This window comes from Theobroma cacao, chromosome 5 (assembly GCF_000208745.1).
Source record: "Theobroma cacao cultivar B97-61/B2 chromosome 5, Criollo_cocoa_genome_V2, whole genome shotgun sequence".
In the NCBI taxonomy this organism is placed as follows: Eukaryota; Viridiplantae; Streptophyta; class Magnoliopsida; order Malvales; family Malvaceae; genus Theobroma; species Theobroma cacao.
The window spans coordinates 29506206-29529076 of NC_030854.1; the positions used below are offsets into that span (position 1 = coordinate 29506206).

A 22871-nucleotide genomic window follows, 5' to 3' on the forward strand; every position below is an offset into this window, starting at 1 on the left:
TTGTTAACTCGAGAGACTGTTCTTGGGGATTTTGGATTCCCTTTTGCTCTTGTAAACTTAAAATCAGGTGGAAAACCCACTAGTTTATAACATTTCTCCCTATTATGTCCAGACTTACCACAGTAGGTACAGATAACTGCAGATTTTTCTTTCTTTCTTCCATCAGTAATTGTAGCCATGGCAGAAGACTCATGAAAATTTTGTGTGTATGTGATAGACCGTTGAGTTTCCTCCCTAAGAACAAGGTTGTAAGCCTCGTCTAGAGAGGGAAATGGCTTCAATAATAACAACTGTGACCGCAACGTAGCAAAGGAATCATTGAGTCCATTCAGAAATTTAAATACCATATCCTTTTCATACTGATTAATGTATTTTTCAAAGCATTTTTCATTGCAGGTTCCACAATCACAGCTTGGTAAGGGTCTAAAAATCTTCAACTCTTCCCATATAGCATTTAACTCGGTAAAATAAGCATCAATACTTTTGGTACCTTGATTTGTGTTTGACAGAGTATACTGTAGATGACAGATTCGAGCATCAGATTGCGAAAATGTCTTCTTCAAGGTTTGCTAGATCTGACATGCCGAGCTCATATAAAAAATGGTAGAGGCGATTGGGGGAGAAATCGATTCAATCAACCATGCGACAATGAGATTATTGCAGCGCATCCATGAAACATGCATTTCATCAGCAATATCCGGCTGTTTAATGGTCCCATCCACAAACCCAGCCTTGTTTCGGATTGAAAGAGCAAGCAAGAACTGGCGGCTCCAGGTGGCATAGTTGGTGGAGGTGAGTTTGGGGTTAATCACCACAGACCCATGGTGATCGGAGTGGTGGAGATAAAACGGTGATTGAGGGTCCTCGGATGGAGGAAGTAAGGCTCTCAGACTAGCACTTGATCCGGTCATGAAATAGAAAAAAAAAAATCTGAAGAATCGATTGAAAAATGGAAGAAAAATAGGTAATAAAAATGCCAGGAAGGTGAATGAAAAATTTTTATGGGTCAAATTTCCTGCTTTGATACCATGACAGAGCACAAAGTAAAGGAAGCATGGCGCAGAGAATTTGAAAGGGAAGCTTAATCGATATTCCCTTTTTACTCATCTAACAGGAATATGTACAATATTCTAGTGTTTATGTACTAGTACCAGAAGTTAAACATATTTACATAAATGCCACTAATATAACTAATCACTACTATTAACAGTAAACATAATACTAATCTCTATTAATCTCTATTATATATACAAATAAAGTTTACACATAACGGCGCAAGAAACACATAAGCAAAGATGTTGTTAGCCACAGTCCGCACTATTTGTTGTTGCTGGCCTCCTTTGGTGGTTTCACAATTAGGGTTGGACATTTGGCATGGTGTGCACAGTAATCACTTACACTTCCTAAGAAAGCTCTGCAAATCACCAATCACCCTAATTTTATTAGCCATTAAAATCCAATTATATGCTACAAATTAACTTCATAAATAAATTAGTCCAATGCCTATAAAAAAATGCTCTTATATTTTATAAACTAAAGCACCCAAGAAATGTATGATTAAAATCACCTTTTAATCTTCCCGAGGCCACGGCTTCCAACGATGAGGAGGTCTACATTCATTTGCTCACTAATTTCGCATAACATATCCTTTGGATCCCCCTCAAGAATCAGAGATTCTGCTTTGATCTGCATCAACTTAATGTTTTGGTTACTAAATATCCATTCCATTTGCCTCCATTGATACTTAAAACTATCTATTCAATTCATTAGAGGGCACAAAACAAGTAAAATTTGTTGAGATACCAGCTTATCTTTGCACATCTGCAATGCACGGGAGAGTAGAGCAGCGGAAGTTTGTTCTTGGGATTTCCTTACAGAATCCGCAACTACAGTCGATGGATAAAATGCTGTAAAATTAGAAGAAAAAAAATGGGAAATTATAGTATGTGCTATAAACTATTTCTGCACCAGTAGTTTCTATTCTCCTGCAAAATTAACTACTAGTTATCAATATGTGGAGCAAATTATTCCCTGAAACAGGGCAGCCCCCTGATGGCCTCTTTCAACTGTATCATGGAATTCAATCTTGTTTTAAATGCGGCTGACATGAAGAAATAACCAAAACCACAATCATCACGCGTACTTTTACCTGCAACTCCTGGTCTAGCTGCAGGGAAGCCATAGGGCTGGAAAGGTTGCTGTACATGAACCAGCGTGAGCAAGCCAGCCGAGAGTGCTGCACTAAGGTCTGGGAAAAGGTTATCGAGGAACCATTGAAGCGCATAGAAACTCTCATCACTTTCATCAATTCCCGCCATCGCTCTCATTTTTCAGTGCCCTCTGTCCTGGTAAGCAACGAAAAGTTCTTTTTACAAACCCTTTAATTCGGTGGAATCTAAAATGTGCTGTTTATATCTTGATTGAACACCTGGATAAACAATGGGAAACGTGGAAGTTTTCAGTGACATATATAGAAAGAGACGTGGCATTCGTTCAGGTATAAAATTCCAGTTCTGGTATGCAAAATAAGTTTGTTTGTTAGCTTTTTCGTATTTTTAAATACTGAATCAGGAAAGAGAACATAAAAGGGCAGTCCATTGTGCAACCAGAAACCAAACTGCATAACTCCCTTCCCCTCACTACTTGTTTTGGTTCCAGAAGTTCTGAGTTATTGGTGTCCAGGGCTTTAGTTTGAAACAAGGCTGAAGATCAAATAGCCCCGAAATTAGTAAATAACACATGCAGTAGACAATAAATAAACCCCTTTTTCGTTCTGCTTATGAGTCATAAGAATCGTTTCCTTGATCCAGTCCACAATGCTGTCAGGGGAGAACTGATGAACTCTTTTTTTTTTTTGAAGATTAAAGTGGATCATTTCATTATATAGAACTATTACTTGCAAAAACGGATAATTATCAACTGTTAATCCTCCAGTTAATACTGTCCTAGGATGACTTACAAGAAAAAAAACAGCCATGACTATAACCTGTTAAACTATACAGAGTACATGAATCCACCACCCTGATATCAGCCTCAGAACAATCAACAGTTAAACTATACAGAGAACTGATGGACTCTAAGGACAGGTTGGAACAGAACCAGACGTCCCTGCCAAAAGCACAACGCAAAAGGAGATGCTCCACCGTTTTCTCTAACCTTTTCAAAGCTTCCTATAAAAAGTTATAATCTTCCATAATCTATATATTCTAGGCCTTTCTAGAGCACTTACTAAGACTAAGAAAGATTAATACAAAGCTTCCAGACCATGTACCAGTATCCTGGTCCGACAGAGTAATCCCCACTTCTGGAAGCTACTTCAAATGAGCTAATCACTACTTGAATCACGGATGGCTGATCTGAAATTAAATCTTCCAACCCCTTCCTGCCCATACCATTTTCCTGATGCTTCTGCCGAAAGTATTTTTATCAAAAGGGCAGTTAATTAACAGAGATATAGTGGAACTATGTTGCCTGAAAGAATGGTTACAGCAAACTGTGTTCGTAAAAGAAATGCTTTTCCAGGCCTGTTTGGCGAGCCTGATTTTCTTCTCCTAAGAACCCATTGCTTCTAGGATTACTAAGGGCTTTTTCCAACCATTGGTCCATTGCTGATAAAACAGCATTCCTTTTTTAACTGAAGCAGATAAAACAACATTACTAAATGTTATAATTGTGATCTGATACTGATCCTTGCCGTTTAATTGGAAATTAATTTAGTGATGAAGAAAGATTGTGAAATATAAGAATGACTTGATCTATTTAAAAATGAAGTACACTATGAACCAATTTGAGCTCATTTCAAATGATAAAGAGTAAAACCATATTTCAGTAAAGATCTAGCTTTGAGCTATAATGCTCTTCCTCTGTCACACTAGCATAAACAAATAGAGTTTACATGCAAACATAATTTTATATATAGATTATCTTTTGCAGGACAAATCCTAGGAAAACCCTAGTCCTCGGTCGCCTTTACTTGCTGGCCTCCTTCAGCGGCTTCACAATCAGGGTTGGACATTTTGCATAGTGTGCACAATAATCACTTACACTGCCTAGCAAAGCTCTGCCTTCACCAATAATTTTAATAATATTATTAGCAATCAAATTACCCAGGAATTGTAGAGTGATAATGATGCTATTACAATAATAACTAATATATCAAGAGAGTGTGTGTGAGGATTGTACTAACAGAACTAGCAGAAAAGAACCAATTAAAGGACAAACTTACACGACAAAAGAAGAATATGAAAATCACCTTTTAATCTTTCCAAGGCCGCGGCTGCCAACAACAAGGAGGTCAACATTCATTTGCTCGCTGATGTCGCATATCATATCCTTCGGATCTCCCTCAAGAATCAGAGTTTCTGCTTTGATCTGCATCAACTTAATGTTTTGGTGATTCCATTTGCCTTCATAGATACTCATATCTTTCATTTTATCTCTAGTTTTCAAACGACATGCATAACAATAAACATGGCAAACACAGATAATAGCTTCAACGGGTGTGAATGTTGCTCTAGTTCCAAGCCATAGATAGTTATTTAGATCGAAAATCCTACGAAAAGGGCACACAAAATAAAATTTTATGAGGAACCACCTTGTCTTTGCACATCTTTAAAGCACGCGAGAGTATGCCAGCAGAAATTTGTTCTTGGGACTTCCTTACAGAATCCACCAATGTAGTCGATGCATAAGCTGCTTAATTTAGAAAAGAAATCTGGAAATCATATTCTATTAATAGTACAACATTATGTGAGAAACATTCTTCACATTATGAATTTTGATAACACATGAAAATTAAGTTAGGATTTATGTAATTGATGCCGCAACATGGTAAAACATAACGATACCAAGAAAAGAAAGTGGTGAAGAAATTATAGGTAGATACCAAGGATAGCTTTTACCTAGAACTCCTGGTCCAGCAGGGAAGGCAGAAGGGGCGAAGCCATAGTGCTTGATAGGCTGGTGTACGTGAACCAGCGTGAGCAGGGTAGCTTCCCCACCAACAACAGCTGGTGCTGGACTGATTAGGCCATTGAAAAGGTTATCAAGGGTCCATTGAAGAGCATAGAAACTCGCATCACTCCCATCAATCCCCACCATAACTCTCATCTTTTCCCTCCTCTCTGTTCTACCAAGCAATGGAGATTTTGTTTTTGTAGATTAATCCACCTTCTCTTTTAAATATGCCGAAGAGAAGATTATTGAATGCGCTGTCCTGTTTGAATCTTGATTGCACACTTGGAAAAAACTATGGATAACGTGGAAGTTTGGGATGACATGTTTAGAAAGAGCTGGCATCATGCATTTGGATCAAATTTTCCAATTCTTCATGTACTTAGTTGTTGTATATTTTATGCCACGGGCCACTTTCTCCTTGATATCTAAATTGGGTTTATGCTAGCTGCAAGTACCATATTTTCACGGGTGTATTATTTTTCTTTTAAATATTATTTTACAAGATAAGAATAAATATAAAATAATAATATCGCGTGAAATGTGAGGAGTAATGAAAATAACCTAAAATAAATTGCAACAATCATAAGTTTTATTTACTTTTGAAATGTATTACAGAGCTTGACTTGATAACTCCGATACCAAGATATTTAAGGAGTTTCTTCTTAACATTTACTTAAAATACAAGTGCTTTGCATTTTCTTTATTTTTCAACATGTGACACATTATTAAGTGTCATTAAGCTCCACTATATCTTTACACATCCTCCCAGTACCTAATACACATAGTGAGCTAATGTGTTATCCCGATCATGAATATATTCTTTCATTATAAACGTGTTATTTCCGTCATAAACATGTTCTTATATATAAAAAAACTCTCCCTAAAGCATGATATCAAATAAAAACTTTCTAACTCATTGCTCCTAAAAAACTGTTTTTATTTGGTGTATATATATAAATTTGGCAATTTGGGGACACATTAAAATTTTATCAGATTCTCTTTAAAAGATTTCTCTAAGCTTTTCTCAAATACTCTCCCTTTACTCAGTTCTTTCCATCTTCGCTATGCTCTGTCACTACATTTTCTTTACCTTCTTCCTGGTTTGTAAACTTCATCTGTTGCTGCAAAACAACTATTTCAGTATTATTCTCTATCGTCTTTAGTGCATCTCGCTTTACTTGTCACGATATTTTCTCTCCTTATTAGAAAAACACTCCACACTAACCAAGTGACAATTTCAGTGAAAAAATACGCTCAAAATTTGTACTTTAACTGAAAAAGAAAAATGAAGTGGTGTGAGTTTCAATTCTGTGGAAATAATGAGTATTCTTTGGGGATCCCACCAGAAGTTGCGATTGTAACTAGTAAACCATTGTGTTTACAATTAGCAAGCAGCACGAATGTATTAGGTTTAGTCTCAAGTATTGTTCTGAATTTAAAATATGATTCTTTGACATTACATATTCTTATTACCAATGTAAAAACATACACTTCTTTTAAAAGTGTGCATAACATAATAATAACGAACTTAATTCGAATATTTTCTATTAAAAATTAAATAAATTGAGTTAAAATTTCTTTTTCTCTTAAATAAAATAATAGTAATAATAATTATAAAAATAGTAGAATTTGTATGGTCCGCTGCTTAAAAAATAAAATTTGAATTCTCTTTCATAAATAAAAAAAATTATGAAAATAGTATGTATTTAATAAGTAGAGTAAGAGAGAAATTACATAATCCACGGAACAGAGTTTGCAGGAGCTCACTTGTACAAGTAAAATTACTACACTTTAATGTTCTCCAAGACGATACTTATTAGAGAAGTAGAAAAAGCTCAAGGCCTTCACCGCTACTCACTTACTGGCTTCTTGTGGTGGCTTCACGATGAGAACGGGACAGTTTGCATTGTGCGCACAATAGTCACTTACACTGCCTAACAAAGCTCTGCTTCCAAAATTAACACAGGGAAGTTACAACCAATCAAATCATCATCTGCATGCCTTCAATTCTTTGTACGTTCACCATGCAAGAAGCTTAATTTTTATATATACACGATTACTCAGTTCCATAATTCAATTAACTCTGTCCTTAAATACAATATTTAAGGATTAAAATTTGACAATATAATTTTCAAATCTCCGATAAAAAAAGAAAATTAATCCACAACACAGGATTTGCCATAAAAGAAGGTTGAAATCACCTCTTAATCTTTCCAAGTTTGCGGCTGCCTACGACGAGAAGATCAACCTGCATTTGCTCAATAACTTGGCATATCTTTTCTTTTGGATCCCCTTCGAGAATCAAACTCTTCACTTTAATCTGCAGGCAAAAAGGATCCACTAATTCATTCAACTGATCTCATGCATCCATATCTACTTTTTTATTTCTTTCGTTTAACATTAAAATCAACAAGATAAATGTTTAAAAATGCGGTAGATCAATTACAATGGATAATATAAAGTTCGATTTAATTTTATTTGGTCTTTAATAGCTTCCATTATGGTTGCTTTAACTAGGTTCCATACATCTCTATGTAATAGATGAGAGATTTCGTGTTTCTCATATACGAGATTATATCGTGACATGTAATTAAACTCAATTCTTAATAGGTTTTACATACCGATTTGTCTTTACACATTTGTGATGCATGAAAGAGTAATTCTTTTGAAATTTGATTTTGAGATTTCCTCACCGATTCCTCGATCGAATATGGCACGTAAAATGCTGTGAGAATGAAAACAAGAAAACTTATATTATATGTTCATATGTCTATATCATACAACTTATTAACATAATTAAATGAAGATAGTAAATTAATTGGTGGTCTCTCCTAGAGAATCCACACATATAAATGCACTGCACACACTAATCACAAACAAAATTCATGAGTTTAACAAAGAGTTAATAGGTCAGTTGATAGAATTTAAGCGTAACTTACAACCACTTAAATTTTTACAACAATTTTTATAGCTCTAATCAGGCCAAACAAATCTTACACTTTCTTTTGTTTTTAACGTTGTCACGTAACTATAAAAAGTTTTCTTTAAAAGAATTACCACTAGAAAAATTAAATCCAATATCAAACAAATGAAATAATCCAAAGTGAGGACAAATCCCAAAAATAATATCTATTGAGGTGAAAGACCTGGAGAGTAGTGTCTTAAGAACACAACCTCAACCCAACTTTATTTGTTTTGTCACACAAATAGTTACCCAACGATGTTAAGTTGTATATTTAAAATGTTTTTTTTTGGGAAAAAATATTTCTGATATATAAATACTAAATTAAAACAAAAATTTAACATTATTGTAACAATTTTTTTAAATTTACTTCTAATTTTTTCGTACATAAATGTTCAAATACAATGATTTAATAAATTTTTTTATATAAATCATATATTAATATCTATTCACGTATTTACGTATAATAATAAATTTTTAAAATTCACCTGACAGTACTCTTTAACTCAAATTTTTTGTTTATAATTGATTTTTGCGTATTAGATAGAGCTTTTCCATTTTAAAGTTTTTATATTAAATTTTACTGAATAATGAAAAATAAATTTAGAATATAAAAATCTAACAGCGTTAATTAAAGGTTCAAAAATACAAAAAGAAAATAATTTCGAGCCAATCAAAAGAAAGATAAACAAATAAATAATGAGACGAAAGGAGTGCAATCTTTAAAATTTCGCTTTTTTAATATATTAAGAAAAAAAATATTAAAGAACTTTTTAGTTTATGTAGTTTATGCTTTTCATGCCGTTTCCCCAGATCTTGGTATCAAGGAAACTGAAAAGTGAAAAGTAACTCAGTATCTGCCATGGTGATTTGGTAAAGTAAAAACTAGGATATAGCCTATTCATATCATCTACTGCGTGTGAAACATTTGCTGCAAGTGTAGAAACTTGAATTGAAATTCTGGAGCAATTGATTCTCCAAGAAAGAAAGAGAAAAGAAGTGATCGTAAAAGGAATATATAGCTAGATCCGATGCGTCTGACCTGAGGCTCCTGCTCCAACAGGGATACCGTAGTTGTGGAAAGCCTTCTGAACATGAAGTAGAGTGAGCAAATTAGCAGCCTCCTCCTGGTTGGCTTCTTCAGGGGGTGCAGTTCTGGTACTCATACCGTCAAAAAGCTTATCAAGGGTCCATCGGAGAGCATGGAAACTCTCGTCACTCTCGTCAATACCCACCATTACTCTCATCTTTAAATTTCACCTTATCCTGTCCAATTGCCTCGAAGCCTGCTGCAGCTTTTCTGTCGTTGTTTCCGTCACCAAAACCAGCAGTACAGTCACTTATATATATATTATAAATATATAAAAGAGAGTTCTTGAATCCATCTGCGTATAAATAACCCGAGGGCGGATGGATATCTACTTGCTTCAGGATTGATAGATCTTGCACTTGGAAAGTTGAGAATTAAACGTGGAGGTTTGCAATGGCAGAGAAGGAAACGTGGCATGCATGGGGTAGAAAATTCCAAACGCTAGCAAAGCATAGGGTATTTGTAGGCCTTGAGATCATGAGGATGATCAGCTTTGTTATTCAGCACTAGTGTGCTTTGGCGGTGCATGTTTGTTGGTTGAATGGGGGAGAGGGGGGAAGTGTTAATTTGATCATTTGACCATGCTAGCTGGGGTGGGGCCGGGAGTTAGAAAAAAACACGACGACGTACAAGGTAAGATCAAGGAGAGATAAAAACCTTGGATCTTAATCTTCTCAAGAATGATTAATAATCATTAGACTAATTAAATCCTAAGCCATATGTATACATACGGAGGTAACTGCCTTTCATTCCATAATAATATTCATTTTCTCTAATGTCAATTAGGCAATACAAAAAAAAAAAAGAAGCTATTTGGAGTGGTACTAAAAAGGCAAAGACCGTGCAAAGAGAAGGTGGAATATATTGTAACGTGTAAGATTTACCTAATGAATCATTTTTTCCTCTTTCGTTAATAATTATCTTTAAATAATTAAATTAAAAAATCCTATTATTGAGCACAGTAAAAATAAAAAAGTACTTAATATTTTGAGAAAGAATAAATTTTCAAATTTAAATCTAACATTTAACTTCTCTGTGTCTTTTTCTTCTACATACAGTTAAAAATAAAATAATTAAAATATTTTATATTTCATTAAATTAATAATAAAATAAAAAATTAGTTTTTGAAATAAAATTAATGGTTTTTAATAAAAAAGAAAAACAAATATAAATTAGTTAAGTGTCAAATTATAGGTTTGTTTAGTTTAGATATTCAACTGATTATATCTCAATTTATAAAATTTTTGTTATTATTGTACTTGAACATTTGATTTATTAATTAATACATAATTTTTTATTTAAAGAGTAAAATTCGAATTTTCATCCTAATTACTAAATTTTTTTTTTATTATTATTTATTAAAATAAAAAGAAAAAAGGGGATAGCCTCGTACGAGGAAAGTCGACGAGAGAGAGAGCGAGCGCAGATTTTGTCACCCGACTTACCACACGCACGTGACTCCACAACCTGCCACGTCACTAATTCGTACGTCTCCCAACTCCAGTTTTCCACGTGTCTTCTTCCTATTTGCTTGTTACCATCCCCCCGTCCCCCATCTCGATTTTTGTATTCCCGAAACCACCCCGGCTTCTGCATCAAACTGTCAATAATACCCCTCCCGTTGAAGTAAAACTCGAATGGCTTTTTTTTCTGCACCAGTTCTTTGTCGACTCGCTTTGCAGTGCCCGCTTCTTCCCTTCCCCTTCCCTTCACCAAAATTCACTGTTTATTTTTATTTTATTTTCCTCTCTGATTTTTAATCGCTTTTAGTTTTTCCGATTTCTGATCGGGCGGTCCACATCTCCCTCCACCCATGACTATGATGACTACTCCGCCGTTAGATGTACATACCACTCTTTCCTCCCTTCATTCTCAATATATACTTTTCTATTTTTCTTTTTCTTTTCTTGGTTGGAAGTGTTTAAAAGAGTTTTTTTTTTTTTTTTTTCTGAAGTTTTCTTTACTTTTTAAATTGAGAAGTGATTAAGTAGACGTGAATTTCGTGGAATTAATTTTGTTTTTTTAATGCATTGAGAATGTAATAATTAGGGTTTTGATTGAGAGAGTTAGGGTTAGGTTTTGGTTGATCAGAGATTTGATTTTTTGGAACAGCAAGAAGACGAGGAGATGCTCGTGCCGCATTCGGATATAGTCGAAGGACCTCAGCCAATGGAAGGTTTTTTTTTTTTTTTGGAATATTTGAGTTTAGTGTAATTCACATTATTTTTTTTGTTGATAATCTTAGGTTGATCCGAATGATTGGTTTTTTTTTTTTGTAATTATGGTTCGATTTAGTATGGAATAATATTTGATTAGTAGTGTCTTAGGGTTTTGAGTGTTTTTTGTTGATTAATGATTTATTTTAATTTTAGTTGCTCAAGTTGAGCCGGCTAGTACGGTTGAGAATCAGCAAGTGGAGGATCCTCCATCAATGAAGTTCACTTGGACAATTGAGAATTTTTCAAGGCTCAATACCAAGAAGCACTATTCAGATATATTTGTTGTTGGTGGTTATAAATGGTAAAGCGATAACTTTTTTGTTTTGTCGTTATTGGAATATGTTTAGTTTGGTATGCCGCAATCCCTCATGTGATCGAGTTTTGGACGTGGGTTTGGTTCATTTGAGCAGGCGGATACTAATTTTTCCAAAGGGAAACAATGTGGATCACTTGTCAATGTATCTTGATGTTGCTGATTCTTCTACATTGCCATATGGTTGGAGTAGATATGCTCAGTTTAGCTTGGCGGTTGTTAATCAGATCCATCACAAGTATTCTATAAGAAAGGGTATATTCTTATTATTATTAAGCTTGTCCTTGTGTCTCAAGTAATTATTTATAACTGCAGCCTTTTTTGGGAAAATCCTACTTTTGTTATTGTGATTTATGGAGGCTTCAATTTAATGCTATCTTGCATTTCCTAGAAAGAATTTTTTTTCTTTCATGTTTAGTCAGTGCTTGATTGTCTTTGTTATGTAGCGTTCATTCATTGGCTTTGTCACAGTAGGTGATGTTGCAGCCTTTGAACTTGTTTTAGTTACAACTATGCTCTTCTCAGAGCTGGGGGCTTAGAAACAACAATGAGGAGATTCAAGATTTGGTTTCATTTATTTATGTATTTATTCATTATTTATTTTACTTGGATGTTGAGAGGATTTGACTAAAAAGAAAGTAGGGTTTTAAGGAGAATCTGTTGTAACATTCATAAAATTCCAAAATTAGAGAGGTTTTGATGATAATGAAAATTTCATGATGCTCAAAAGTGCCTTATTTCTATATAAGGATCTTCCTTTTGATGATAATGAAAATTTAGTGGTACTTAAAACTGTCATATTGCTCAATAGGTGAGCATAGTGTTGTTGTAGCCACATCTTTTATTTTATTTTGTGTTGACATAATTCACATTATGTTCCAAGTGGTCGAATTTTAAGAACAGAATTAATGTGAAAGGGTAATAATATTGCAATGTTTCGCAAAATTGGTAACTTGTTCCAATATAGGATGGTTTAGATGCTTTTCTTTCTTGATGATATAATGTTTTGCTATATATATTGCGAGCAGTCCGGTGTCTTGTTGTGAGTAGTTGATTTATAGTGGGGAAGAAAGGAACCTGTGTGTTAGATGAATTGTAGATTATTTCTTGTCATTTCTATAACACGGCAACTGAGTATTTAAGATATCATCTACAACTTATTTAGTGCCTTGTTTTTAACTTTCATTTGCAGACACCCAACACCAGTTTAATGCAAGAGAGAGTGATTGGGGTTTCACCTCATTTATGCCTCTTAGCGATCTTTATGACCCTAGCAGAGGATATCTTGTGAATGATACTGTTGTTGTTGAAGCTGAGGTTGCTGTTCGTAAGATACTGGATTATTGGTCATATGACTCAAAGAAAGAGACTGGTTATGTAGGACTTAAGAACCAAGGAGCAACTTGTTACATGAACTCGCTCCTGCAGACTCTATACCATATACCATACTTCAGAAAGGTGTGGATTCTGTCTCATATTTAATTCGATTATGCTTGCTCTTATGGTCTTTACTTTAGTTGAAGTGAAACATGTCATTTTACCATGTTCAATTTCAGGCAGTGTACCACATGCCAACAACTGAAAACGACATGCCTATAGGAAGTATTCCTTTGGCTCTGCAGAGTTTATTTTATAAGCTTCAATATAATGACACTAGTGTTGCGACAAAGGAATTAACCAAATCTTTTGGATGGGATACGTATGATTCTTTCATGCAACATGATGTACAAGAACTCAATCGAGTCCTATGTGAAAAGCTTGAAGATAAAATGAAGGTACTCACCTTTTGATCTCCCTCTCTTGGTGTTTGCATATTAAATTATGTTATTGATTTTCCCTTTTTTCTCTCAGGGTACTGTTGTAGAGGGGACAATACAGCAGTTGTTTGAGGGTCATCATATGAATTATATTGAATGCATCAATGTGGATTACAAGTCTACAAGAAAGGAATCATTTTATGGTATTTATTTTTTACTGATTTTTATACATCTTAGTTTGGAATATTGAAATGTATTCCTGAAAAGCAAACATTGAGTGTGCATATTGTGTGCAGACCTTCAGCTTGATGTCAAAGGTTGTCGTGATGTTTATGCTTCTTTTGATAAGTATGTGGAAGTTGAGCGCCTTGAGGGTGACAACAAATATCATGCTGAAGAGCATGGCTTACAGGTTAGTTATTTTTTTGAGGTGATGGGAACTGGGCCAAAAATGTTGCTTCAATGTTGGAGTGTAGGACCATACATTCTATGGTTTGAATGAAGCATAGAAAAGGCTATGTTTGACAATTTATTCTTTGGTTTGACTTCATCAGTGAAGAAAATTTATTTTTGGTTTGAAATTATTGTTTGAAGGTTTGACCCATCAAAGTCGACCAAAGCAACATTCTGCTGGCACAAACAAGGCTAATCTAATTAGCTAAGTTGAAATGAAGTTTCTTAATTGTGTGCTGAAATTCTGTTCATTTCAGGATGCAAAGAAAGGTGTCTTATTTATCGACTTTCCCCCTGTACTTCAACTTCAGCTAAAGCGGTTTGAATATGATTTTATGCGGGATACGATGGTGAAGGTCAGTGATGAAATCAGTTTATTGCCAAATGCACTAAATAGTTGGGTTGCTTTGTTGCTCACATTTTAGTATTTTTAAATTTCAAGGCTTCGGATTATGTAATGTGATATGCAAGAAAAACACTCGTAATGATTCCTTGCCCTGGTGCACCAAATCTGATCTACATATTCTAATTCTAATTTTCTTATTTTAGTTAACCTTTTCTTTTTCCTTGTCAAGATTCCTACTATCCTCTTTCTTCAATATTGATGAAACATGTTGTTAGGTGTTTCAAAAGACATTAATAAACTCTTCTCTATATGTAAAAACAAAACAGGCCACAATTATATTGCTGCTATTAATGAGAAATTATATAAACAGCTATGTTTCTTTTTAAAATATTTTTATGTTGATGATGCTTGTTCTATCTTTTCTTTTTTTGCTTTGCTTTTCATGACTGCACTTGTTATTACTGTCTGATAATGTTTTGCCAGAAATATAACTTTTATAAACTTCATTTCCTATGATCAATATTTTATTTTTTTTCTTTCGGAGTGATAAGCATCTTTCATGTCTTTTCAACACTGGGAATGATAATGTTTCTTTAAGTGGGCATTATTGAGTTTTTCATGCGAATTTAGTTGCTATTCATGTTAGCATTGCCAATTTTGTATTAATAGTTGCTTTCATTTTGTAGATAAATGACCGCTATGAGTTTCCTCTTCAACTTGACCTTGATAGAGAAAATGGGAAGTATTTATCACCTGAAGCAGATAGGAGTGTTCGCAACCTTTACACACTTCACAGGTGTTACTTGTCCCAGGATTGTTTTTTAATTTGTATCACTAACTTATAATTGTAATGTGTTCTTAACTGATGCAAGTTTGTAAGACATTTTACTAGTTGTTTCCCTGCTTTTCTACTCCTGCTTAATAGGAACTCTTTTTTGTTTCTGAAATCTTTAGTGATCTCTGAGCTGTATTCTAACCATCTTGTTTGTATGATCACATGTCTAGCTTTCAATTTCCCTTTCTCCACGTTATAGAAATTTTGAAAATTTCACTATATTAGCTGTGCTTGATGAAACTCTTCTGTTTTTCAACAGCTTCTAATTTTGCTTGTGGCAGTATAGGCTCTTGGCATGTATTTTTTTCCATCTGCTTGTAGCTTTTTGCACTAAATTTTCTTCTAATCTGCCTTCTTTTGCATGTCCTGTTTTTTCTTTGCAGTGTCTTAGTTCATAGCGGAGGGGTGCATGGTGGACATTACTATGCTTTTATCAGGCCAACCCTTTCTGACCAGTGGTGAGCAACATTTTTGAATTGAAAGTTGACTCATTTGATTACAATCTCAATGAGTTTGTGTATATTCCTATTTTTCTTGAATTGAAAGAAGAAATTTTGAAGATTAGTGTGATTGACTTAAGAATATGTTTTCTTCATGATTATTTTTTTTCCTGTTTGGATTGCAATTTCCTCATGTCTTTCCATGAATATTATAGAGTTGTTGTTGAAGAAATTGAAGTTGTTTTGATACATACATTTAACATTTGACTGCTTTGTGGGGTTTAACTCAGGCATTTCTTAGTTGATCAGATTAGTATTATCTTCAGATGATGCATCTTATGGCGTATTAATTGTAGTTTTTCATTGTTGATCTTATTGTATTTTATGTTATCACATTTAAGGATATTTTGGTATTTAGTGTCAGGTACTTTTCCATTTTAGTGTTGGCTCTAAGTAATGGTTATTTTACAATGGAGATAAAGTCAGGTTGGTGGAATCACTTTAATAGATTTCTCTGTTTTGTCAGGTATAAATTTGATGATGAACGGGTAACAAAAGAAGATATGAAGAGGGCATTGGAGGAGCAGTATGGTGGTGAGGAAGAGGTAATGTTTCTATGATTTACATAAAAATCCCTGTCTACTTGTGTATTTTCTGTAAATTTTAACTGACTTTGTTGCCTTGTTCTGTTATATTCAACAGTTGCCACAGACCAATCCTGGCTTTAATAATACCCCTTTCAAATTTACAAAATACTCAAATGCATACATGCTTGTCTATATACGCGAAAGTGATAAGGACAAAATAATATGCAATGTTGATGAGAAGGACATTGCTGAACACTTGAGGGTAATTTCTTCATTTACTTGTAGCTGATGTGAAACCTATAACCCTTGGTTTTATTTTCTCTAATGTAGACTCTGTTGATCTAGACTAATGTATTTTATGTGTAATTTCAGATAAGGTTAAAGAAAGAACAAGAAGAGAAGGAAGACAAAAGGAGATATAAAGCAGAGGCCCACCTTTATACTATTATCAAGGTATCTATCGAGCACAATCAAGGTCATGGTCTTTTCATATATATATTTTTTTAATGTTCACATTAATGAATATCATTGATGCATTTAGGTTGCAAGAGATGAAGATCTTGCAGAACAGATTGGAAGGGACATATATTTTGATCTTGTGGATCATGACAAAGTTAGGAGTTTCCGCATTCAGAAGCAGATACCCTTCCATGTTTTTAAGGTATCATGTATGATTTTTGACTGCTTGTTTGATCGTGGCATATTGAAAATGCATTTGAAACAAAATATCTGATCTGATTATTGCGGTTGATGACATTGGTAGTTTTTGTTTGTAATCAAAGCCGAACATCATACTTCTGATTGCCTGTCTTGAATTTCAGTTCTTTTTGCATTGTCTAACAGCATAATTATGAAATGTCTATCAAAACTTGAGAATATGCATTTGAGTTATTTTGATAGGTTGCTTTGGGGGATAGTGGTGTTGAGAGGGAAATTTTTGGGGAGCTTGGCATTTTAGTATTAATCATGTTAGCCAGATAGTCTTTGATGGCACTAGGGGTTCGCATGCTTAATAACAAGAATTTTATCAAACAGAGTTTCTAATGTAAAATATATTATTGGAATTTGAAGTCAATGTTTGAAAGCTTATACCAAATGCCTTTGTTTTTACCATTTCATAATTTATATTTAGTACTATAGGTAGGTCTGCTCTAGTATGATTCTTCATTTTAGTACTGTATAAATGTGCAAATGATTTCGTTTGTCTTTGGGATTTGTTGTTGTGGGTCTATGAATGTTATCATTTTCTTTTGAATATGTAATTCTGAGCTGGTTCACAGGAGGAAGTTGCCAAAGAGTTTGGCATACCGGTGCAATATCAGCGATTTTGGATATGGGCAAAGCGGCAGAACCATACATATCGTCCCAATCGACCATTGACCTCTCAGGAGGAGGCACAATCTGTAAGTAGTTCTACCTTTTGGTCTTCCTGCTTTGCATCTAGTCTTTCTTGTAGTTATGTCTGATATGCTTTTCTGATGTTCCCTGCTTTTGATTTCCAAGAATTTTAATAGAAAGAGGGATCCAGTACTGATGTTTTACATGGATGTGAAATAATAGCTGTTGTTTGCAATTTTTTTTGGGGCTGAATATAAAAAAGTGTGTTAGCTTAAGTGATATTACATGTTTGTCCAATTTTAATAGAACTCTTTTGTCTTTTAGCAATTTTTTATTGTTTAGAAGAGGTTGTAATCGAAATTTTACTAGGAGGCATTCAGTTGAGGATAGATGGACCAATGTTGTAGGATGGAGTAGTTGGTGAGGAGCGCTGTTTGTCCTAATTTTTCGGTTTTGTGATTAGTCCTCTGGGTTAATGGTTTCTGTTTGGTGATTTTAGGTTGGACAGTTGAGGGAGGTGTCAAATAAGGCACACAATGCAGAACTAAAGCTATTCCTAGAAGTTGAGCATGGACAGGTAATGTTGTTTTATTAACTATTGTTTTGAGTTTTTAAAACATATATTTTTTGTCTTCTCACATTCCTTTTCCTCATTTTGTGTGATAACTTCAGGATTTACGCACTATTCCCCCACCTGATAAAACAAGGGAAGATATTTTGCTTTTCTTCAAGCTTTATGATCCGGAGAAAGGAGAATTACGGTATTTAGTTTATCCTCTTTACTCTTGTATATTCTGTGTTTCCTTGTACTTCCTGACTTTGCACTTTGTTCCATTGCAGTTATGTTGGGAGGCTCTTGGTAAAACTTTCTGGTAAGCCAATAGAATATATAGCGAAGCTAAATCAAATGGCTGGCTTTGCTCCTGATGAAGAAATAGAACTGTATGAGGTTTGTTACTTCTCAACTGTGTGTTTGCATACGCGCTTCAACAGATTTTCTTAACCAATTTCTCTCACTTGTTGATTTGGCAATTTCAGGAAATAAAGTTTGAGCCGTGTGTGATGTGTGAGCACCTTGATAAGAGATGCTCATTCCGGTTAAGTCAGGTATCTTTTGCTTTAGAACATACACCCTTTTTTATTGTAACTTGCCAGTGACACTGTCTTGCTTGCAGATAGAAGATGGGGATATCATATGCTTTCAGAAGTCTCCTCCGATTGAAAGTGAAGAAGCATGCCGATATCCAGATGTGCCTTCATTCCTGGAATATGTGCACAATCGCCAGGTACAGTCTATTGAAACTTATTAATATGTAGTAGCTTGCAGAATCTGTTGTTGTTTTGGATTTTATTTTGGGAGGCTGATAGTTGTTTATATTCTACCCTCTTTCCTCATTCTTATAAATAAAAATTTAGAATTTGGTGCAGAGAGGGAAAGAGAGATCTGTACTCAGTTCCAGTAATACTGTCTTCATTCACATGTGATCTTTCGTTCTTTGAGGGTGTTAATCTGTTGTTGGATGTTAAAAGGAAAAAGGGTCATACCATATTGGGAGTTGTTTATATATAATTTAATGAGCTGGTTGTTTAACAACCATTAGGCAACAAGTTGATTTGTTGAAGTCAAGGAATGGCATTGAGCCTGACAGCTTTAGCCTCCATTAGGCAACAGGTTTTAGATTTTTTTCGGAGAATTGCCAGTCACAGTCTTGTTTCATCTCTCCCAATAAGCATTCCCCTTATTATGTTCTTTTATTTATTAATTTTTTTATTTGGTGTAATTTAGTTTGTGCTTGGATTCCTTTAACTCAAATTAAGTGTTTCTGTGATTTGATGCTACTTAGATTGTTCGTTTTCGATCTCTGGAGAGACCAAAGGAAGATGATTTTTGTCTAGAGTTGTAAGTACTTCTATGAAAACTATTGTTCAGATAGTAGAAGAATTTTTAACTATTGTTGCAGGTACTTATACTCTGTTTCTTCTGTGACATTCAAGGTCAAAGATACATACTTATGATGATGTTGTGGAAAGAGTGGCTCGCAAAATTGGTCTGGATGATCCATCCAAAATCAGGCTCACATCTCACAACTGCTATTCTCAACAACCTAAGCCTCAACCTATTAAATATCGAGGAGTAGAGCATCTTTCAGAAATGTTGGTCCACTATAACCAGGTAGCCCATATGAGTTTGACATCTTGCTATGTTTGCTCCATTTATGCATTATATACTTTGACTGATTATTTGGTGTTTTTTCATTTACAGACTTCTGACATTTTGTATTATGAAGTTTTGGATATCCCTTTGCCAGAATTGCAAGGTCTGAAAAACCTGAAAGTTGCTTTCCATCATGCTACTAAGGATGAAGTGAGTATAGATCTGTAGTGATTCATCCCCCTTCACTCTTTCTTTTAGTGATCATTTGATGTTTTGGGCCTTTCTGTAATGATGTTTAACATGATTTTCAGGTGGTTATTCACAATATTAGATTGCCTAAACAGAGCACTGTTGGAAATGTAATTGATGAACTTAAGACAAAGGTAAGTTTTTGCCACTTCTATTTTACATCTAAATGCTTGAGGCAAAGAAGAGATGATAGTGTTATTAGTGATGAGGGATTCCTGTGGCTCTTTTTGGCAATGACTATTCTTTTTTTTTTTAATGAAATCATTTTCTAGTATCCTTGCTACTATGGGAGAGAACTAGACAATCATTTTCTAGTCTCCTTTCTATAGGAGAGAACTATTGTGTGAATATTCAATTGAGAAGCAACCAGAATCTTGCATGTATTTCCTTATCATAAGTTTGATGGGTTGTTATTCGCAATATTCTGTTTATAGTGTGTTAATGCATTACATCTATCCAAGGAGTGTATTTAAGGTAGTATATCTTTATTGACTTCCCATACAATTTGAAGTTCATACCATGTTACAGCTTTGCTTTTTAATTCTGCACTGTGAAACAGGTGGAGTTGTCACATCCAAATGCAGAGCTTAGATTGCTTGAAGTCTTCTATCACAAGATATATAAGGTAGAAATTGGTTGAAAATTGATTACTAGTTGCAATTTAGATTGTATATAAATATATTCGAGACATTTGAATTTTAAGCGTCTTATGCGAATTATAGATACAGTATGCTTTTCTCATGTGATTCATTGCTATTCTATCTCTTCTTTTTTTTTTTTTTTTCAGATCTTTCCACCCAGTGAAAAGATTGAGAACATAAATGACCAGTATTGGACATTGCGTGCAGAAGAGGCAAGTGTTTTTTTTTTTCCCATCCCATTGTAGCTGAAATTTCATGGCTAAGATGCTTTCAGACAATGTTATTCATGAAGTGCATATAGGGCAAGGACTGTCTTTTGTGGAATTATAGGGGTATAGCTTTGGAAGTGGATCATCAAAAGAGGGGTCATAAGTAACACATTCTTTTTTTTTGGTAGCTGAACTTTTCAAGAAGGACCTTCCAATACTTGAGCATGTTTTAGCTGTCTAAATGCACAATGCACAATTGAGCAAATGCAACTGGCATTCTCTAAATTTCATGCTTAAAGAGTTTTATCTATGTTTGAGTGTCTGTGTGAATCTGGGTGCAACATGAGACTGGCAGTGGAATTTTTTAAATTACAAATGGATGTTTGACATTAATGAAGAAAAGTGACCTGATTGGGCCAACTGGTTACAAAAGCTTGGTCTGTTAGATAGGAAGTATGGCATTCTTTAATTCTGTCACTACATAAAAACCTTTCATTATAACTACTTTTCTTCTCTAGTTTTTCATTCAGATATATCCTTTTTTGGGACTAATTTCATCGAGCTGTGGCTTTAAAGCCTAATTTCTTAAGAGTTTGTTCATAATAAGTCAGCATCTCTAAATATTCTGTTATTGATGTTTGCAGTATCTATTTGTTACCCTTGTTTTTTTTATTAAATCTCAGATCCCAGAAGAAGAGAAGAATCTTGGTCCTCATGATCGATTGATTCATGTCTACCACTTTACCAAAGAGACTTCCCAGAATCAGATGGTATTCAAATATCAATGAATTGATAAATAGTCATGATCTGTTCTGAGATATTTGGTGGATAATGGCTTGTGATTTCACACAATTCAGATGTTCTAAGAATTAGAGGTTTTTTTTTTTGCTCAACAGCAAGTACAAAATTTTGGTGAGCCCTTTTTCTTGGTCATTCATGAAGGTGAAACTCTGGCTGAAGTTAAAGTGCGGATACAAAAGAAATTGCAGGTTCATGATGAAGAGTTCACCAAGGTATTTTCGTACTTATCTTATTCATTTATGCTATTCCTTTCTTTCTTTCTTTTTTACTTTATCCCCTCAACTTACAAATTCAGCATATCTTCTCACTTGCACTACTTTTGTGCATGCACACATTATTATGTATATGGAATCTTGACATCAGTTTTTGACTCCCCTCTCCTGATGTTTTCTTCATCTCTTTTTCCAGTGGAAGTTTGCATTTTTGTCATTGGGTCGACCAGAGTATCTACAAGACTCTGACATTGTGTTCAATCGTTTTCAGGTTTGTCTTGGTTTCTTTGCCATGTTCCTGTTCCTCACATTTGATCAGTATTTTTTTTAGAATTTTTATTTTTATATAAAATGGTGTTTTAATTAATTTTTGATATTCTCTTCAGAGAAGAGATGTTTATGGTGCTTGGGAGCAATACCTTGGTCTAGAGCATCCTGATAACACTCCTAAGAGGGCTTATGTAAATCAGGTAGGTATTGCAATATTGTTGACTACAGTTAATTCCTAGGTGTTATTTAAAGTAATGCATTTTCTAGTATGTTGTATAGCCATGCTTTTGATATTTTCTCCCTATCCGGATTCTAATTGCAAGTTGCATGCAACCATTGCAGAACCGTCACACATTTGAGAAACCAGTTAAAATATACAACTAGTACAAAGCTAATTATCCATTAGCACATTAGATGATGTGGAGATCCTTCAATGCCTTGATGGCATTATAGATATGGAGAAAATGCAGAGGAAGGAGTTACACATTGGAGGAAACAGTTGAAGCTTGCTTAGAAAGTTCCTGTAGGGCTCAGTTATTGTTTTGTAGGATATATATAATAGATATATATATATATATTTATATATGTTTTTAGTTTTGCATGTGGGTGGGGGAGGGAGAGATTATCTTTGATGTAGTGTTTTCACTCTGTTGATACACGTAGTGTGAGCTATTCCTTTTGTGTTTCTCGCCTTTACCTTCAGGAAGGCACCTCCTTGATCTGAGAGGCTCCTGTCTTTCCATATACAGCTCCTGTGTAATTTAGTGGTACATACGGAGATTTTGACGGGATGTATACTGGGTATAGTTGGTTGCAGATGACATTCTTTTCCTTTCTTTATCATCTCCATTTTGGTTTATTTTATGTCTTTAGAGAGTTTGTGGTTAATTTCTGAGATTAAGTGTACAAGAAATGTACTGCTCTGGCAGTTGCTCTTCTTTTTGAGCTTATTATATTTATGAAATATTGATTATGTTCTCTCTAAACTGGCTCAGTGCCCTGTGGATTGGAGTTATGCATAAACCTTTTTAATATAGC

At 34.4% G+C, this 22871-nt stretch overlaps 3 protein-coding genes across 5 annotated transcripts; 1 reads left to right on the forward strand and 2 right to left on the reverse strand.

Moving 5' to 3' along the window:
* Positions 3301-5194, reverse strand: LOC18599210 (universal stress protein YxiE). 2 transcript variants are annotated; one of them, XM_018122414.1, is made up of 4 exons: positions 4902-5194; positions 4595-4692; positions 4253-4371; positions 3301-4064 (listed from the first exon to the last, which is right to left on the reverse strand). In XM_018122414.1, exons 1-4 carry the CDS (start codon positions 5107-5109, stop codon positions 4037-4039), a joined length of 453 nt encoding a protein of 150 aa, XP_017977903.1. In that variant the 5' UTR covers positions 5110-5194; the 3' UTR covers positions 3301-4036. The 2 variants fall into 2 exon arrangements, with proteins under 2 accessions (XP_017977903.1, XP_007029144.2); XM_007029082.2 differs by having other exon boundaries at positions 3721-4060.
* LOC18599211 (universal stress protein A-like protein) lies at positions 6646-9281 on the reverse strand. Of its 2 annotated transcripts, none has more exons than XM_007029083.2 (4): positions 8961-9281; positions 7578-7681; positions 7158-7276; positions 6646-6901 (listed from the first exon to the last, which is right to left on the reverse strand). In XM_007029083.2, exons 1-4 carry the CDS (start codon positions 9163-9165, stop codon positions 6811-6813), a joined length of 519 nt encoding a protein of 172 aa, XP_007029145.1. In that variant the 5' UTR covers positions 9166-9281; the 3' UTR covers positions 6646-6810. The 2 variants fall into 2 exon arrangements, with proteins under 2 accessions (XP_007029145.1, XP_017977902.1); XM_018122413.1 differs by having other exon boundaries at positions 6648-6901; positions 7650-7681; positions 8961-9242.
* On the forward strand, positions 10657-22819 carry LOC18599212 (ubiquitin carboxyl-terminal hydrolase 12). Its single transcript, XM_007029084.2, has 32 exons — positions 10657-10851; positions 11121-11184; positions 11381-11528; positions 11638-11795; positions 12733-12998; positions 13097-13315; positions 13392-13500; positions 13594-13709; positions 14008-14106; positions 14783-14892; positions 15315-15389; positions 15898-15976; positions 16074-16220; positions 16331-16411; positions 16500-16619; positions 17239-17361; positions 17796-17873; positions 17969-18057; positions 18137-18245; positions 18335-18403; positions 18472-18582; positions 19141-19196; positions 19292-19469; positions 19560-19661; positions 19763-19834; positions 20260-20325; positions 20488-20553; positions 21234-21320; positions 21447-21563; positions 21760-21834; positions 21950-22033; positions 22176-22819. The coding sequence occupies exons 1-32, from the start codon at positions 10822-10824 to the stop codon at positions 22215-22217; spliced, it is 3345 nt and encodes a 1114-aa protein (XP_007029146.2). The 5' UTR covers positions 10657-10821; the 3' UTR covers positions 22218-22819.

Bases quoted from the DNA above. Each gene is read 5' to 3' on its own strand.
- LOC18599210 (XM_007029082.2), bottom strand. From the start codon at position 5,109: ATGAGAGTTATGGTGGGGATTGATGGGAGTGATGCGAGTTTCTATGCT. The intron at 4,693-4,901 runs GTAAAAGCTATC...TAAATTAAGCAG, and splicing joins TGCTGGACCAGGAGTTCTAG to CTTATGCATCGACTACATTG. The intron at 4,061-4,252 runs GTGATTTTCATA...TGGTGAAGGCAG, and splicing joins GGCCTTGGAAAGATTAAAAG to AGCTTTGCTAGGCAGTGTAA.
- LOC18599211 (XM_007029083.2), bottom strand. From the start codon at position 9,165: ATGAGAGTAATGGTGGGTATTGACGAGAGTGACGAGAGTTTCCATGCT. The intron at 7,682-8,960 runs GTCAGACGCATC...TCATTCTCACAG, and splicing joins TGTTGGAGCAGGAGCCTCAG to CATTTTACGTGCCATATTCG. The intron at 6,902-7,157 runs GTGATTTCAACC...TTTTGGAAGCAG, and splicing joins AAACTTGGAAAGATTAAGAG to AGCTTTGTTAGGCAGTGTAA.
- LOC18599212 (XM_007029084.2), top strand. From the start codon at position 10,822: ATGACTATGATGACTACTCCGCCGTTAGAT. The intron at 19,835-20,259 runs GTAAGTTTTTGC...ACTGTGAAACAG, and splicing joins TTGATGAACTTAAGACAAAG to GTGGAGTTGTCACATCCAAA. The intron at 21,564-21,759 runs GTATTTTCGTAC...CTCTTTTTCCAG, and splicing joins ATGATGAAGAGTTCACCAAG to TGGAAGTTTGCATTTTTGTC.